Below are 19,180 nucleotides of genomic sequence, written 5' to 3' on the forward strand. Positions count from 1 at the left end.
CTGCACTCTGACATTATTTGCCTCCACACATTCGTCTGTGCTCTGTCAGTGTGGGAGGACAGCATGAGCTCGGAGAACATTTCATCTGGAGTGCATTTTTTTTTCTTTCTAAGCTTCACTAGCATCTGGGAAGGAGAAGATCCTGTGATCATTGAAACACATGCAGCTGGTGGAGGGAAAAAAAAGGGACAGCGGTATTTAAAAACACGTTTTATAAAACGGTGGCTACACTCTTTCAGGGTAAACCTTGCTGTTAACATTACATACATAGCACCTGTGCTTTTGTTACAAGGTCGCATTTTGCCTCCCCCCACCGCGTGGCTACCCCCTCAACCCTCTCCCCTCCCTATGGCTAACAGCGGGGAACATTTCTGTTTAGCCACAGGCAAACAGCCCAGCAGGAATGGGCTCCTCTGAGTGTCCCCTGAATAAAAGCACTCTATTTCAACCAGGTGACCATGAATGATATCTCACTCTCCTGAGGATAACACAGAGAGATAAAGAACGGATGTTGTTTGAACGCCAGCAAACATACACTGCAATGCTTTGTTGTACAATGATTCCTGAGTACGTGTTACTGGCCTGGAGTGGTAAAGTGTCCTACCGTGAAGGACGCAATAAGGCTGCCCTCCAAAGAAACCTTTTGCAAAGGCTTTGGGAGTACATCCAGGAGAGCCGCGAATACCAGGGCAAAGTAATCCTTTCACATGCTTGCTTTTAAACCATGTATAGTATTTTAAAAGGTACACTCACCGGAGGTCCCTTCTCCGCCTGCTGGGTCCAGGAGGCAGCCTTGGGTGGGTTCGGGGGGTACTGGCTCCAGGTCCAGGGTGAGAAACAGTTCCTGGCTGTCGGGAAAACCGGTTTCTCCGCTTGCTTGCTGTGAGCTATCTACAACCTCATCATCATCATCATCTTCGTCCCCAAAACCTGCTTCCGTATTGCCTCCATCTCCATTGAAGGAGTCAAACAACACGGCTGGGGTAGTGGTGGCTGAACCCCCTAAAATGGCGCGCAGCTCATCATAGAAGCGGCATGTTTGGGGCTCTGACCCGGAGCGGCCATTCGCCTCTCTGGTTTTCTGGTAGGCTTGCCTCAGCTCCTTCAGTTTCATGCGGCACTGCTTCGGGTCCCTGTTATGGCCTCTGTCCTTCATGCCCTGGGAGATTTTGACAAAGGTTTTGGCATTTCGAAAACTGGAACGGAGTTCTGATAGCACGGATTCCTCTCCCCATACAGTGATCAGATCCCGTACCTCCCGTTCGGTCCATGCTGGAGCTCTTTTGCAATTCTGGGACTCCATCATGGTCACCTCTGCTGATGAGCTCTGCATGGTCACCTGCAGCTTGCCACGCTGGCCAAACAGGAAATGAGATTCAAAAGTTCACGGTTCTTTTCCTGTCTACCTGGCCAGTGCATCTGAGTTGAGAGCGCTGTCCAGAGCGGTCACAATGGAGCACTCTGGGATAGCTCCCGGAGGCCAATACCGTCGAATTGTGTCCACAGTACCCCAAATTCGAGCCGGCAAGGCCGATTTAAGCACTAATCCACTTGTCAGGGGTGGAGTAAGGAAATCGATTTTAAGAGCCCTTTAAGTCGAAATAAAGGGCTTCATCGTGTGGACGGGTGCAGGTTTACATCGATTTAATGCTGCTAAATTCGACCTAGAGTCCTAGTGTAGACCAGGGCTTAGACTCTCCTTATATAGAAGCCATTCTGTACCCTTGATCATCTCTGTTGTCCTTCTCTGGACCTTTCCCAGTTCCTATGTCCTTCTTGAGACTGGGTGACCAGAATTGGACACAGTATTCAAGGTGCACATGGATTTATATAGTGGCATGATGTTTTCTGTCTTATTTTCTATCCCTTTCATAATAATGCTTGACATACTATTGTATGTCTCTTTGATCACTGCTGCACTTGGAGCAGAAGTTTTCAGAGAACTATCCATAGTGTCTCCAAGATCTCTCTCTTGGGTGATAACAGCTATTTTAGAACCCATCATATATTTGTGTGGTTTTTTTCCAATGTGCATTACTTTACACATATCTAGATTGAATGTCATCTACGATTTTGTTGCCTAGTCACCCAGTTTTGTTAGATTCCTTTGTAATTTCTTGCAATCTGCTTTGGAGTTAACTATCTTGAATAATTTTGTATTGTCTGCAAACTTTGCCGCTTCACTGTTCACCCCTTTTTTCCAGATCATTGATGAATAGGTTGAATAGCACAAGTTTCAGTACAGGTACCTCATTACTACTGATAATAATACAAAATGGTCAATATAGTCCACTGGTAGAACAGATCAGGAATTATAAACTTAATGTCCTATTTGTATTATTGTAATTGCAAAATATTGGTGTGTTTTATAAACTGTGAATGAATACTTGGTTTTGCTAAACTTATCTCTCAATTGCATGCAGTTGATATAAATCCACCTGTCGACAACACAGATGATACGCAACAGATACAATTGACAAAAGCAACGCTGCTATCGAAACTTCAACAAAACATGGGTATGTTACCTCCAATAAGCCCATTAAGGCACAGTCATTTGCTCCCACAATATTGGTAGTATTTTCAGGATGTGAGGATATAGTAAACGGCATAATTTAGTTTACAGTTTAAAGCACAGAGTTAGTAAATGGAGGGAGGGGGGAAGGTGACTTGTTCTTCAGTGGGCTTAAGCCAAAACGTTATGTGCTTGCTAAAAATTCAGAGATTTGCAGCGGGGCGGGGGGGGGGGCGGGGAGTGTTGTTTGGTTCACTCTTCAAAGGCTCAGTTTTGCAATTTACTGTGTGTGTGTGTGTGTGTGTGTGTGTTCGCTGAGCCAAGCAATAGCATGCTTAGTGGCCAAGTGGTGCTTGTGGAGCTGACTGCTGAAGTTGGTTAGCGGACACGTCTCTACAATGTGTATTGTTGTTTGCTCTGCCATGCAGCTGCAGCTTCGATTGTCTTGAAGACCCCAACGGTGCTAGTTGGCTGCACCAGAGGCCTTTGCCAGTCCGGAATCAGTTAAGAAAGGCCCAGGTCGAAGCCAGGCGGGCGAGCAGTAGGGTCTGTGACAAGGAACTGATTGGTGGTTGATATTAAGCACCAGTCTTCCCGCCACAGGGACTCTGCTATCACGTCCTGGCATGGCAGCCTCGAACACAGTGGGTATCGTGAGGAAAGATATATAGCTAGTGGGTTAAAAAGGTTGTTGAACAAGGGCAAGCTTGGGTTGGCACATGCCTTCTGAAGCAGCTTACCAGCTGCAGTCTCCCTCCTGATGTGAGGGGGAGCAATGTGGCTCAGAACTGGAAGCCATGGAAGATGAGTTGGTCGGAGACTTCCTGTGATGATGCACATGGTTGAGAGGAGTTGCACATCAACAAGTTTGGTGCTTGCCAATCATCTCCATACTGGTGCACGGTACTTTGCTATTGAGTATGCAATGGCAAGGGCTGAGGTCCTTAGGGTTGGAGCATCTACTCTCTATGAAGAACCTGCCAGTTTGCTAAGAAGGTTGTTGCATGTCTTGACCTTCACTGCTTTCTTGCTCAGGTGGCTTTTGTGTGTCAGTGTTTGGTCAAGGGTCACACCTAAGTAAATTGGATATGCTTCAGCCTCTGGCCATCCATTATAATGTTCAGTTCCCTCTTAATGTTGGCATGTGGAGGTGGAATATGTTAGAGACTATCTTGCTGGTGCTAGAGTGAAGGTGCACCATGTCTTATAGTAGTCGGCCAGCTTTGCAGTATCATTACGCAGGATCTTTTCCAGCTCAGAGAAGGTCAGAGCCTGTAGCCCACAGCAGATGTTGTCTGCATAGATGAACTTTTGGACCGGATTGGTGGCACTCTGGCTCTGATCTAGCCATGCACTTAAGATCATACCTTGAGGATGTGAGTAGTCCTGTTGGCATCTGACTCTCATGCTTAAAGTTAAATATGTATGTATGTGCTTTGCTACATCGGGACCAAAGTGTTCAGCATTTTGTCCAAAGTCCATTTTGGATAAAGGCTAAAGCAAATAATGAAATATTGATGGAGCGTTTGTGATATTTGAAAAGAAGCTTTAATCTTGATGAGAAAAACCAATATAGTAGCAGGGATTTTAAATATTACATCAATAGTCCTTTTTCAAAAATATTTCCCCAGATGGGAGTTGTAGGTGATCAGCATATCTCAGAATCAGAACCAGATCTAAGTTCCACAAAACAGATAATAAGGAAAACTTCCCTCAAAACAAGTGGCTGAGGTAGCCCTATTGCCTTCTGGAAAGCCACCATTTTATAACCTCTCTTTTGACAATTAAGAAAGAGTGAGAGCAGGCAAGTGGCTTCTTCCAAGGTGCATTGTATGAATATATGAATTAGCTCATAGCAGTGCTCATGCAGCTATCGCTATGCTGCTTGCAAGGATGAGCTGTGCTACCTTGGTAATGAATTCCAGCCGTCATAGAAGTCTTTCCTCAATCAACATTGCATTATAGTCCCTGGTGCAGACATCAAGCTGGTGAGCAAAGAAATTGTAGTAAATCTTGATGAAAATCTTTCTTTTTTAAAATGTGGATTTATGCTTGATATTTGATTAGTCAGTAGAACAACTACAACACCAACTTAAAGCCTACTTATCATTACATTTGTTTTATTTAATATTTTTACAAGTAACACCTACGTTTTCTGCAAATTGGAGATTAAAAATATATATATTTTGTTTGCTTGTTTGTTTACTTTGTGCATATGACAGTCCTTTCCTCTCAACACTTAGCCAGTTTTGCCCTGCTCATGTTTGTGTATCTCCTGCATATCAACACTGGGGAGAAACATTTTAAAACCATAGGAAAATGTGATCGTAAAACTACAAAAACTGACCATGGGACTTGGGGCAAATGCAGTATCTGAAACAACATTTAATTCATGTATTGGAATTATTTAATTTGTTTGTGACCCTTTTATCCATAACTTTTAATCTGAGAGTCAGTTTGGTATCATCAAGCCATAACGTAGAGTTAATACGTTAGGCTTTTGGTGACTTGGCCCATAAGAGTAGAGTTTATGATTAATTGAATCTCTGAAGAACTTTGCACTTTGAAAAATTATTTATGTAGATTGTCTTATAAAATGAATTTCTATGACTAACAATATAATCTGATCTTTAGGCATTGTAGTGCTACTCAGCAATGTTAAAAATGACTCTTATTGTTCCCACTCTTCCTTTTCTTCACACCCCGCCTTGCGGGGATTGTACTCTCCTCTTCACTCATGGAAGTATTTTTTCCTTTGTCGTTTTAGGTGTAGCAATAGCAGCTGCAGTTGCAATCTTTGCAGTAACCTTCTCCTTTAATTACTTCAGTGACTAGACTCCAAGCAAAAGAAGCAGTCTAATCATTATGGGAACACTGACCAATATTCACATTAATACAAGGTGGAAGCATCAAAGATTTCATATGTTAGCAACTAAACATGTTGCCTAAAATACACCAGTTAGGTGTGTTCTAATTGTAGTGATCTATTCATCTTATTTCAACATGCAAATACTGTAGGTGGATCAGATATCCAGGAAACTAAAGGTATATATCATTGATGGAAATTGCCTGTAAAATAGCATTATTTTCCAGGAAGAATTGTTTAAAAAAAGAAGAAAAAAAACCCCTTTTCCCAGCTACTTGATTACAATTTCATTGTTAAAAGCTTAACTGTATTTTTCAAGAGACATTTTCAAGGTTGCTGGATCTTAACGTTTGCCCTTTTGTAATTATTTACTGTGACAGGTCTTGCCTTAAGGAATCCTTTAACATTGATATGGGCTAAAGTGCTGTTAAGTATTTTTAAAAAAAAAAAAAAAAAAAAAAGACAAGGATTGAAACCCTGGCCCCACTGTAGTCAGTGGCAAAACCCTGATTTCAGTGGCACCAGAATTTCAGAATTTCAGAAATTTCAATTTCACCACTTGTACTCAGCGGGTGGCACTTCGGGTCCTCAGCAGCACTGAAGGCCGAAATGCTGCCAAGGACCCGGAGCGTGTGAAGGCCCCCGCCGAGCCGGAGACCCAGAGCACCACCGGGTGATTAAAATTAAAAAAGGCGCCTATAAATTAAACAGGCGCCACTTGTGCTCAGAGGGCAAACAGCCGCTCCCCCCTGCTATGCTACTGTGTGCATCAGGTTGGTTAACTGATGTAATAAATATGCAAATAGTTTGTAGCAGCCCCAAAATCCTATTTTAGGCCAACACACACTATATAAATATCTTAACTCAAGCATCATAAACAGAAATTAATGAAATAATTAAACCTCTAAGATGTATGGCGAATTTATATATGCTTCCTTTTTCATCATGATCTGACTTATCCATCCAATCCTGATTGACTCAATTCCCCTCTTTCCGTTAAGAAAGATATATCTGATAATTCCCCAGATATTCAAATCCCAAATATGCAGACAGGCATGAATAATTTTATAAGTTTTTAGAGGCTGATAAATAATTAAGGTTTTTAAGATATGAATAAGAGAGGTAAGTCTATGCTATCTTTAAAGTATATTATTGCTTTCCCCCAAGGAAAAATGTTTGACACAAGGTTAACAAATATCACTTTTTTTATACAAAAGTTGTTGGCATTCATGTAGTTCGAGTTACTATATAAACTGATATGTACCAAATTGAACAGTATTTAACCTTTGTAACTACAGCTTAATGAGTTTATATGCAAAGGTACTGAAATTGCAGGAAGAAATCGGAAAGCTTTGAGCCTACAGCATAATCAAGCATAAAATATTAGAAAACTTTTTGAATAAAAGGTAACTTGCAAATGAAATAACGTTAAAATTCCTCGCCTGTTCATTTGATTTTTATATTCTGGAAACAATTAAACCCAGTAAAAGAAAAATTTGATGTTCAGATTTGTACAATTACTGCTGTGTTGCTAAAGATCAAGAAAAGCTTAGACTGACTCTTAGACTAAACGGCAGCTATAAAAAGCATTGTCTTCATTAGGTATTAGTAACACACCAAATTTGAACATTATAGGAATTCTTTTTAATTGTTGGCCAAAGGCTAAATTTCAAACTTGGAGCATTGTTGAGGCCTGTATTAGGCAGTGGTGGCCTCTCTGATGTACTCTCTTTTTCTTCTCACTGCATTGTTTGAATGAAGTAACTTGAAGGGCGAAGAAGAAAACAAGGCCCCTTATAGCAAAGTGCAGGGATGCCCTCCTGCAGCAAATTTATTTTGCAAATATGTGCTATTTGACATAAATCTGATGGGTTCATCAGATGCAAAATAGAATTATGACAAAGTATCTTCTTAATGAGCCAGGGACAAATCAATAATGGCAGGAATGGTTCAGCAATCTCAAGACTTTTTGAAATTTAAAAAAAAAAAAAACCTGCTCCTCACAAGTCTGTTCCCTGTCTCCTGAGAGAATGGTAGTAAGAAGTCAGCCTGTCCTCCTAGTTATGAGTAGGTACTTTATTCCTTCCCCACTTCTGGCTGCTAAAAGAAGGTGGACCTTGGGCTTTGGTACCTAAGTTATCTCTTTTTCTCTCCTGGGTCTCTCAGTTGAGAACATAGTGGAGGCACTCAAGAAAGGAAAAGAGTGACTGCCAGGGCATTCTCTAGTAGGGGTCCTTGACTTTGGCATTTGATTTCTCACCTACCAAAAATAAATCTCGTGGTCGGCCAGAGCCCAGGTTTGTTACTAAGGAGCTGGATGTGTGTATTTTTGGGATAAGTCATATTGCAAAGGTTAATTCTTTTAAAATAGTAATCTGTGAAATATGTTAATTGTTGACCGGCTGGTATTGTGATGACTTATTTAAAATGCTATATTTTGACCAAAAAAGAGAGAGGTGATCTTTTCTGAATACTTATTAAAACTAGGCAATGTGAAAATATTTTATTACTGTTCTTATTGTGTATATGTATAAACAAGTCTGCTCCATACCTGTCATAACTGCTCACTTACATGCTTTGTACGTTGTTCTCATCCACGTTTGTTAGTATTTTGCCTACCTAGATGGTGAACTCTGAGACTGGTAAACTGTTGTTGCATGTGAAATGCCAAACAAAGCTTTAGTGAGTAATTAATAAATGTTCCTCACAAACATCTGTCTGAGGTATACAAGTAAGTCTACCCCCTTTTTTACATGTGGGGAAATTGAGCCTGACACACCACAAGGAGTCAATATTGGAGGTGGGATTAGAATTAGTGAGTTCATGGCTCCTGGTTTTCTACTCAGATCAACCCTCTCTCCTTAACTCTAATGTCACCATGCTTTTTATTAGGGCATGTCTACACTAGGAGCACTTTACCAGTATAAGAAAACTGGTATAGTGTACGGGCAAAGTGTTTCTTTGAGTCCCGCCACTTCCTTTTTGCCCCCCCACCCTGAGCAAAACAGATTATACCAGTAAAAGTGCGGTTTTGCTGATATAACTGCATATGCCCTAGGGGCTTCAACATAGCAGTGCCCAGCCAGTCTGGGATCACATCTCTTCATGTCCCTGACTGACCTAGCGAAGTCTCGTCAGAGCATTTAAATAATTCTTTATAGACTTTGAAGTTCACATCTCTCCTGCACCTAAAAAAACTAAATTGCAACTCTGTCACTTTCCCCCATCAATTTGTTACCTTTATCCCACACAAATTTGTGTGTAAATCCTCTTTTATTTTTACAGAATTGTGAAGGATTAAAGAATATGGGGAAGAATTCAAATAATTCAGTCGTATGAAGAGTTTCCTGTACCAGTAATGTTCTCCTTGGTACCATAGGTTGAGGGATATGATCAGTATTGTGATTTAGGATTTTACTGAAGTTGTTTAGTAAAAATGCATTTATTGAAGGTTAGTTCTGAAAATAATGAAGCAATAGATGATGTACTCTAGGGAATAATCATGCAGTGGCAGGGATAGGTGGCTATTTCTGTATCAAGGTTTTGTTCTTTGGGATTTCTTGTACTCCAGATCTGCCTCAAATTAACATGGCCAGTGCAGCCTTTTGAAAGTAATATTTCAAATGAATAATAAAAGGAGTGCTCCATTTTGGGGGAAAAAAATCCGTATCTGAAATTGGTGAAGTATGAGGTCAAAGGATTGTTTCTGAAAAAAATGAAGCACCCCCTCTCTCTTTATAAAAGTGAATTTGTTATTAAGTTCAAAATTTCTAATGTGCCTTCATATGTGCACCCAGACATACTAATGTTTATCTTCAGTGGGGAAAGTCTAAGACATAATTATGCTCTGCTCATTTATTTTCAGAATCCAGCCATTAAAAATGAGGTGGGGAAGTAGAAAGCCTCAGAATATGGCATTTGAGGATATCACAGTCTCATTCAGCAGAGGAGTATTTTATTGAGCCAAGAACTCGCTTTATTATGCAACATTCCAATAGTGGCTCTGCAATCTGGCTGCCAGCCGCCACTTGTAGCGTAATTCAGAGTTTAGCCATATTTGCTGTTCCATGGATGCTTGGAAGTGGACCATATTTTATCCACATGTTTATTTCTTATTTAATACATCACCTAGATTTGTTTTATTTTATGCGGAGAGTGCTGACAATGTGCTTGGTGTTGTCAGATGAATTATTTTAATAAAAGTGTGCATAATGGATTTAGCAAAGCCTGACTCATATGTTTAAGATTTGGGAGTGGACACTGAGGAATTGAAATAGCCTAAGGTGAAACACCAGGTATAATGCAAGGCTAACTCTGAAGTTTTTTTCTTTCTTTCTGAGCAATGGGCAGGGAAAACCTAATACTTTGCTCCTTGACGAATAAATGGAAGTAAATAAAAACCTCTCCAACAAACATTGTGAATTCAGTTAACATCTCCACAAGAACTGAGCCCAGCAAACATCCTGCCCTTAGGAAACAGTGGGTGAAGTAAGAAACAGACCTTGCCTGCCTCTCTGTGGGCTATCTGCAACTCTCACTACGGAAAGGTGGAATGTGATCTGAGAACTGTGGGGACAAGGGAAGGGAGATTGCTTAGCTTTTTAGCATTAACGCTACAATTGCCTTACTAACTATAGTAGCCTAAGAAACCAGGGAAATGGGCATTTTTAAAAAGAGGAAGAAGTCAGGCCTGAGAATAAAACAAAAATGATAGGGAACCACTAATAAATAGTCCCTATCTCTCTCTCTCTCTCTGCGTCATGCCTACGCCCTTGCAAGATCTAATCTTTCACTATGAGGCATATAGTATTTCTGAAGGATCCAGTTGAAATATGAGGTCCCCCTCACTTGAATTATAATGAAGATTTTCAGTTGAGACCTACATATTAATTTGCTTGTCTCCACTGATATATCTGGAAAAAAAAATCTAGTAATAAGCCCTCAGTTGGAACTGCTGGGTGTTCCACACTTACGAAAACCTGGCCAATTATTGTACGGAGGTATGTACGTTTAGGCACTGCAGGTTTGAAAACCTTGGTCCACACTCCTATATAAATCTTTTATTTATTTTTCCTTGCCTGTCACATACTAATCTTCGTTGGTTTGGCAGTTTTGCTTTAAATATAGTGGCTTCAAATTATTGTACATTATATAGCTGTTGGCTGAATTTTATGCTAAAGTACATGGATAACTACTGAAATCAACAAAGTTAAACTGGTGAAACCTAGAGAAGAACTTAGGCCTCAGAGGACTTGTGTATGCTAGGATCCATAATTTTCCACTGGTACAGATGTACTGCTTATGGCAGGGCTGAGTGATACAACAGTCATAATGCCTGAGCTCTGTCTACACTAGCGTCTACTATTGCTCACTCCAGTGGGGTGACACCAGATGTGAATTACAGGTCCCATTTTTACCAGTGTGTACACGCAGCCAAAGATGCTAGTCTTATTTCCCCTGATCCAAAGCCTATTGAAGCAAATGGACGGATTCCTGTTGAATTCAGTGGATTTCAGATTGGAGTTATAGATAGCAAGAAGTTTTGTTTTGATGGGTTCATCAAACCTTTTACTCTTTGTCATTCAAGAATCTTGTATGCAATGATTTACAATATGTGACTCAAATCCTGCCTCTCAGTGAGTCTTTCTTTCCTGGAGAAATGTTGATTAATGCTGTGATCAAAGCTTTGCTTTTAAGTTTGGTAAGTCATGATCACCTTCTGTGGAGTGTTGTTGCTAGTACTATTTGGGTGCTGCATTGACACCACATGGATGTTTCATTGTGATAGTCAGGGGTTAAAGGAATCCTCAGGAAAATCCTGCTGAAGCACTCGTGATCTGCCTCTTAAGTTGAAATGTGGTGGTTTATTTCCTATAGCCAGCTATAGACGCAGCTTCTGACTTATTTTATATTTTATTTTTGTGTTGGATGGGAGGGGAAAGCAGCGTGCTGCTTCATCAGAAATGATCATTTCCTTCCCTTTTACGTTCTCTCTCCTCTGTGCCACAGATCAGTATTTTGTTCATTTCCCTCTCACCACCACTCTGCATGGGATAATAATTATTCACCTCATGCTACAGCTAAAGAGGAAAGAGCCCAATACCTGGTGGTAATTGTTTGCCCCTTCAAGTGGCAACTGTTCCAAAAAACCACACCAAGCCCCTACTCACTGGAATAGAAATGTTACATAAGATCAGCTGGATTACTTTTAGCTAGGGATGGAAATGTGAGGGGGCAGAGAACAGAAAGGGGCTGCTTTGAAAGAGCCACGTGCTGCCTGCATTATTCCACCAAGCACCATAGTGGAGGATTTGACGAATGTAAAATACCAACTATACTTGACAATTCTTGGAGAATTCATGTCTCAGCATTGTCATTTTAAGTTCTAGTTGAAAAGAAAATTGTCAATCATTTTATAGTGTGAAATAGTTTAGATTGAGACGGGAGTGCAAGTGGATTTATATTTGAAAGTTAGGGAACCGTCACTTATTTATATAGTTCATGAATCTCATCTTGTGTGCTAAGTGTTTTATCTGTCTGTCAATATGTGTAATGCACTTACATGCTGCTTTCTCTATTTAGCTCCCTCCCTCCTTTTGAAATGAAGTCTGCTTTTTGCCTGCTGGCTTGCAATGAATATTACCAGAAAGCATGTCTAATGGCAAAGTGGGTTTTCAAGTTACCTAAACCAGGCATAAGCCCCATTTGAATGTCTTTTATTTTGAAAAGGAACATATTTTAAGTTTGAAGTTCAAAATAAGTTTAAAAAGGATATGTTTTGCAAACCTCCATATTGCATTGCTCTATAGGCAAATGGTGTCACTTTTCGGAGTAACAGCCGTGTTAGTCTGTATTCGCAAAAAGAAAAGGAGTACTTGTGGCACCTTAGAGACTAACCAATTTATTTGAGCATAAGCTTTCGTGAGCCACAGCTCACTTCATCAGGTGTCACTTTGAATTCATATGTAACGTTTTTCTGGATGATTGCAAGTGAGAAAAAAATATATTCGAACAGTAAAAAATCAAGGAGTTGATGTTGGAGTTGTGCCAATGAATGTTCTGCATGTGGCTGGGGCACTAAGGTTAGGAGGATTAATGGACATCTACGTGCTCAGCTCCCATCAAAAATCAATTGGAATTCTGCACATGGAGCATTTGAACTGACCTTGACCATAAAGGGAAACTTACTAGTCTAGTTTTGTTGTCCATCATGAATAAAATTCAAAAAGCTAGCAAACAGTAGCAATGGTGAAATGTAAGCTAGGTTGATAAATGTGTAAGTCTTAATAACCTAAGGTGGTGTCAGTAACGTTCAAACTACTCGGCCTCAAACCATGCCAATGAGTAATATCAAAATGTGACAAATGGGCAACTTGTGTTTCATTGTATTTTGTGCCATAATTGACGTTCTTAAGTGGTTTTAACTATAAAACATAAGGAACTTTTCTCAGTGAAAGAGAGAACAAATCGTTCAGTGCATTGACCCTGCATTCCTTTAGTCCAAACAGCCTCTTTGTTCCCCACATGTCCCTTTTTAATAACATGTTTCAAAATTTGAGTTTGGTGAACTTTTTTTCTAATGAGTTGGAAACCTTTCTGGTAGTTCTTCATAAGGATCATTAAGGTACATTTTATGAATGACTTTCATATTTGTTATTGAAGTTTTGGTTCTTTGTTAAGCTTTATTCATATTATTAATTACATAAACACAAAATATAATTGCTCAGGAATCACAAATGTTTTAACTAAGCAACATCAATGGTCAGAACGTGCTACAACACCATCCTGGAAAGCAGCTGATTAACCTCTTTGTTAATGCAAACTTTAAGCATCTGTGATGTTTTCTCAAGAAGAGAGATTGTTTCAGCAATGAGCTAATCCATATTTTCACAATTATTAAAAGTTAAATACAAAGCCAAATATTTAACACTGTGCCCTATATTTCTTATGTATGTAACTTGTGAACATTCACAGCCCAGATACTGATTTATCTTTAACGTTTTTGGGTGAAATTCTGGCCCCACTGAAATAAGTGGGAGTTTTGCAAGTGACTTCAATCAGGTGATGATCTTGCATATAGTCCTGTCCTTGCTGTAGATGTGTAGGGTGGTTTTTTAATTTTTTCACAAACTACTCCTGAGGGCATTTTGCACCAAAAAATTAAAAATTCTGCACATTTCTGCACATTTTATTTGTTAAATAAATGTGGCGGCTCAGCATGGCATTGAGAAGCACAGAACACTGGCTGCACAGAGGGGGGAGATCACTCTGCAGCTCCCCCTGGAATATGGACTCAGCATTGAGGCTGCACCCAACCCTCATGCAGCTCAAGGACCAGGCCTGCCCTAGAAACACCCCAGGGCCCTGCCCCTCTGTGCCAGATGCAGGCAGGGTCCAAGTGTGGAGGGGTGTAGTGTGGGGGGTCCAATTGTGGGTTGAGAGGGTTGTGTGTGGGGCAATCTGGGTGTGGGCAGCTCCCTGGGGGATCTGTGTGCAGGGGGGATCTGGCTGCACAGGTGCTTGTTGGGGAGTTCTGGGTGCAATGGTAATGGGATGCTGTAGGGGGGGTCCAGGTGAAGGTGGTTGGGGCTCAGCCGGGGGGTCATGATGTGGGAGGGATAGAGCTTGGTAGAGAGGTCTGGGAGGCTGTGGAGGAATCCAGATGTTGGGAGAGTGGGGCTTAATGGGGTGGGGATCCAGTTGCAGCTGGTGTGCTCTCAGGGTGGTGGGAATCCTGGTATGGGTGGCTCATTGGGGTGGTATCAGGGAAGTGGGGCTTCTCAGGAGGGGTTCTGGGTCTGGGGGGGGGTGAGGCTCTGTGGGAGGGTCTGGTGCATGGGGGTTGGGTAGATGGGGGACCTCCCCCTCTACAGTGATCCTTCACCCTACAGCTGAGGAGTGATGGGTGCAGGAAGCACTGGGGGTGGAGTTTGCAGAGCTTCCTACAGCCTGGGAAGAAATTTGAGAGTGGGTTTGACCCAGCCCCAGAGGCCATGCAGGGGCAGGGGAAGAGGAAGTCCTGTCCTGTCCTCCCCAGCCCAGCCAGGACTAGCAGCTGAGCCTGGCACAGGGTAGGAGCCACCAACTGGGTCTTCCCCAGTCCTGCCCCACAATGATTTACCTCTCTGCCAGCTGCCCTGGGCACCTGAAACATACTACTGGGGTGGGGGGGGATTGCGTGACTGCTCTTGTGGCTTCCCCCTCAGAAAGCAATTTTTTTGTGGGGAAGCAAAAAAATATCTGCAGTGACATAAATTCTGCACATGGGCATTGGTGCAGAATTCCCGCAGGAGTTACATACACTGAAGAAGGAGTTTAGAAGGGCCTGATTCTGTTCTGACTGACATTAGATGCTAACCTTCTTTTGGCTTTAGTGGGCCCAGGATTGGCCTAAATTACCTTTTAAGACCTGTGTCTAATTTAAAACCTATTATTGTCACCTGCATTTTCTCCTAATTTTGTTATTAGTGGAGATTGCATAGGAACAAATATGTACAGGCCTGTTAGATGTGCTTTAAATAAAGTTCACATACTGACAGTTAAGGAATATTCATATATGTATATCTTATGTATAAAGTTAATGAGCGCACACAGGCTTCTCTAAACAATCATGGGTTCTGCTGAGATCCAATTGCAATATATGGAGAAATAGGAGATAATGAAGGGCTATATCCCTCTCTAATTATTCAATATCTTGATCATCTGTATTGCCATTTCCAAGTGCTGGAATCTCCTTTTCGGGTAGCAGCCCATACTCATGTAGGAAAGATTCCACATCCACAGCAAAAAATTCCTCCCTGAAGTGTTCAGTAATGCTAATAAAATTGCTCAGAAGCTCCCCACCCTTGTAGACAAGCAAGGTTGGGAGCACATCAGTTGAGAAACGGTCTCCAGCACCTGTGTTAGATGCCTTTATCTTACAGAATCTCATTGTGGAGTATTCTGCAGCAAGGCAAGTTAAGCTGTTGTTTAGTGCCTCGCAGCCCTTGATGCCATCTTCGTAAATGTGAACGATGACCAGGACGGTTTTTCGCTCTTTCTCAATGACTTCCAGGAACTGTTCCCCATTTTGCAGCTCATACAGATAGCCATATCTGGGCCCAAAGCTCAGCCTCTGATGCATATCCTGCATGCAGCGTTTGCGGTACTTTTGTAGGCAGCTTTCATCCTCTTGCTCATCATGGATGAGCTCATACTCCTGCATACTCATCTGTGAATATTAAGAGAGCATTATATTACTGAATGGATCTATATATTCACTGAACAAGGAAGGGAACAAGATGTTGCCTGTGGAATCCCACATAAGACCCTTGGGTAGAAGAATAATTGTGCAAAACTGCCCTTTGGGGAATCTTAGAGAGAGGAATTAAGCCATTGAATGGAAACCCCATCTCTCTTTACTTGGGTGTACACGTGAATGGTACTGAAGGCAACTGACATATCTAATAATATCAGCAAGGACACATTGGGTGAAATCCTGGCCCCACTAAAGTCAGTGGGAGTTCTGCCAGTGACTTCAATAGGGTCAGAATTTCACCCCGGTCTTTATCTATTTTCAGGGGGAAATAATTTACCAAGGCAATCAGAACAGTCTCTGTATGGTACCCATATTGACAAGAGTGAAAAAAATCTGAGACAGCTAGATATCATGAGAATTATCTCACCACAGTCTTCTCATTAACCTTAATTGAGGGTAGAAGATTCAGCACTGGTCAACAGTTGGCCAGATTGTCAGGATCAAGTGGTGTGTTCTATTTCATGTGCGTTTTGAGTCAGTTACTTCCATCTTTCTACTAAGTAGTTCTTTACTCTGTGAGTAGTCTCATTTTCTTCAGTGGGACTACTTGCAATGCAAAATACTACTCAGTGTGGGCAAGAATAGCATAATCTGCCCCTTCATGATATCTCTGTATTTTATTTATAATAATTCAAATGCCTTGTAGCTTTCAATAGGCCCCAAGTTAAATTTTGGCAACTAATGCTAACATGTATCACACACAGTCCTTCTCACGTTCAACGTACTTTATAAACATTGACTTCACAATGTCACTTTGAGGTAGTTCAGTATTGTCCCAATTTGCAGCTGAGGAAAACTGAGATGGAGATGTTAAGTGATTTGTACAAGGACACAAAGGAAGTTGGAACCAGTGGCAATTAAATTCAGTAGTTTCTGGCTTCTCCTGTGCTTATACCACATTTTTCTTGTTTTCATGTTTTGTACAGAATCATTAATTCACTTATGTTTTCTTTTCTCTTGTTACCTTACGACTAAATCTCTCTCTGGTGTCTTTATCATCTTTACTGAGAGATCTGTGTGGTGAAGACATTTGTCTGAGGATCTCTTTCTTGCTCAAAGGAAGGGAATCTCTGTCTTCACTTTCTAATTTAAACTTTCTCCAGTCATTGATCACACCTTTGGGCCCTAGGAGAGATAAAGATCCGTAATTATGTGGTTTTGTTAGTTTCAGAAAGACAGTATCTTTGAACACAGGGCATATTTTAAAGACCTTATGCACACTGCAAAACAAGAGGTCATAACACTGAGACTTTATAGCCCATATCTATGCCATTGAAATGTATGTCTCAGTCAATGCTGAAATATTTCTGATTACAGAACTAAAATCAAATCCTACTCTCTAGAGCTGGTTGATTAAACAGTAAAACATTTTGCAAAAAATATTTTGAAAATGTCAAATGGTTCCAAAATGTCAAATGGTTCCAAAATGTCAAATGGTTCCAAAAACTGCATCTATAGCTAGCTGAAAAAAATATCATAGGAAAACTTGTTAAATTTTCAGGGTGGTATGTGGTGGTTGTTCAGTGAAATTTGAACTTGCACCAAAAATTCAAAAATGTCAAGCATTCTCCCTTCAGAGCTAAACTGCTAGTTGGTGGGGTCTTTTTGCATTCGGTGAGTGTGTTGCTTTATAATTGTGAATTAAACAATTAACTTCATGAGCTTTGAGAGCAAAGACTCTAAATACCATATTAAAGACCCACACGTAAAAAGAGAGCATTTGCCACCCAATAAGATGGGAAAAAGATCTAGGCTAAACATTTCCAAAAACAGGAACCAACAATTAGGAGTCTAAATAAATGCCCTGAATTCCAAAAGTGGTGAGCACCCAGAAACTCCTAATATCTCAATGGATGATCTTGAGTGCTCAGCACATTTGAAATTCAGGTTACTATATCCCTGTTAGGCTTCTAACTTTAGGGTCCTTTTTTGAAATCTCAGCCCAGGTCAACAGTGCTGATTTGGGAAGGAATTGTAAGAAGAGTTGTTGCAAGGGGTAGGGCTGAAGAAAAGTACATAGGAACATCTGGGGCACAGAGAGAAAAACGAGCTGTTTAGAACATATGTTTCCATGCTCCCTGAGTACAGTGACAGCACTCACATAAACAATAGTCAGTAGACACTGGAAAAAGAAAAGAAGAATGGATCCAACCAAAGATGGCTTAAAGTTTTTAATGTATATATTATGCTATGACAAAAGGGCTTGTGGATGAATTTTTACCAAAGATTTCTCCTCCAAACAAATTGAGAGCTTTAAGATTTCACTTTACACTTTTGCTTGTCACACTAGGAGGCATTAATGTCTCTGGCAAAGACATATGGGAAGCAAGATTCCCAGATTTCATCATTTTTGACTGAAAACTTATAACCCAGTGCGAGTGGGTTACAGCTGTTTTCACTATAAAGGAGATCGTTAATGACTGAGGCAAAGTAGCCTACATCAAATTTGCACTGAACAACGCCACTGCTGCTTTGGTGTCCTGTGCAGCCATTTGCTTCAAGCACCAATAAGGCTGGATCTGAATTCAACCCTGCGTAACCTGTCCAGTCAAGGGGGGGTGTGAATTAGTCATAAAAATGTTTTCATTGGATCCTGGGTATACCTGAATATACCTGTGCAAGGCATTCTGAATTCCAGTCAGCAAATTAAAATTACAGGCTTCCACATGGATTAATTTTTAACAATGTCCCTTAACTTTATTTCTTTACCTGTATGTGTAGCCTGCCCTTCAAAATCTTGTTCCAAACTGGCACTCTTTTGCTCTTCCATAACTGTCACTCAATTGGCTAAAACGACAGAGTCAACACAGAAAATAATGAATAACATGACAGATGAGTTGTAAGTTTTACGGCTGGTTATAGTACAATATATAATTTCCTGCTGCTTTTAGATATCAGTGCAGCTCCAAGTCGGTAATTAAAGCGTATGCAATCTTAATTTAATTATAGTTCTCTTAACCTCATAAAAAGCAATTAGGACAACATATCAGTCTGCATTATTAAAAGTGTCTGAACCCAAGCTAATTTAAAATATGAGGGTGTTCCTTTTCCTAAATCTTATGGTGTCCCATAAATCAGCAGGAAATATGAGTAATCTAGAGAAGAACAGAGGTAGTAAAATTTGCTGGAATTATACTCATTGCAAATTTGTCCCATTTTTTGTTTGAAAACCATTCAGTAACGGATCCTGATTCCTACAATCATATTTATTCTCTGAATTATTCACCAAATAGCTCCTATGCAATACATTCTCCATCCTGCACTTTCAGAGTTTATTAGAGATGACTGAGCCAAACCCTCAATACCTTGTGTCTGTACCGATATCTCTTAAATATCCAGGGCTAGATCCTCTGACCTGGCAGGGCTGCACTTGTTGCATGCAGGGAAAGATGAGGCAAAGGTGGCTTTAAGCCACTTTTATGCTCCCTCAATCATGGAGCTGTCAGGGGACCTGGCTGGTTCCTGCTGTAAATTAAAGCCGCTTCAGGGGCCATATGGTCAGCTG

The 19,180-nt window shown here is 40.8% G+C and overlaps 2 protein-coding genes across 5 annotated transcripts in view; one reads left to right on the forward strand and one right to left on the reverse strand.

Annotated features, from left to right (window-relative positions):
* The window catches only part of ODR4 (odr-4 GPCR localization factor homolog), a 37,862-nt gene extending 28,268 nt beyond the window's left edge, over positions 1–9,594 (forward strand). For 2 of the 4 annotated variants that reach the window (XM_077825469.1, XM_077825470.1), the window contains exons 13-14: positions 2,424–2,516; positions 5,280–9,594. In XM_077825469.1, the coding sequence (XP_077681595.1) occupies positions 2,424–2,516; positions 5,280–5,347 (161 nt within the window). In that variant the 3' untranslated portion in view covers positions 5,348–9,594. The remainder of the gene's footprint in view (positions 1–2,423; positions 2,517–5,279) is intronic. The other 2 variants (XR_013346964.1, XR_013346965.1) reach the window with 2 other exon arrangements.
* Positions 9,595–15,060: 5,466 nt separating this feature from the next.
* PDC (phosducin) lies at positions 15,061–18,445 on the reverse strand. The gene is made up of 3 exons (XM_077824972.1): positions 18,385–18,445; positions 16,640–16,800; positions 15,061–15,588 (listed from the first exon to the last, which is right to left on the reverse strand). Exons 1-3 carry the CDS (start codon positions 18,443–18,445, stop codon positions 15,061–15,063), a joined length of 750 nt encoding a protein of 249 aa, XP_077681098.1.
* Between the last annotated feature and the right edge of the window lie 735 nt (positions 18,446–19,180).

This window comes from Eretmochelys imbricata, chromosome 8, assembly GCF_965152235.1.
Source record: "Eretmochelys imbricata isolate rEreImb1 chromosome 8, rEreImb1.hap1, whole genome shotgun sequence".
Classification (NCBI taxonomy): Eukaryota; Metazoa; Chordata; order Testudines; family Cheloniidae; genus Eretmochelys; species Eretmochelys imbricata.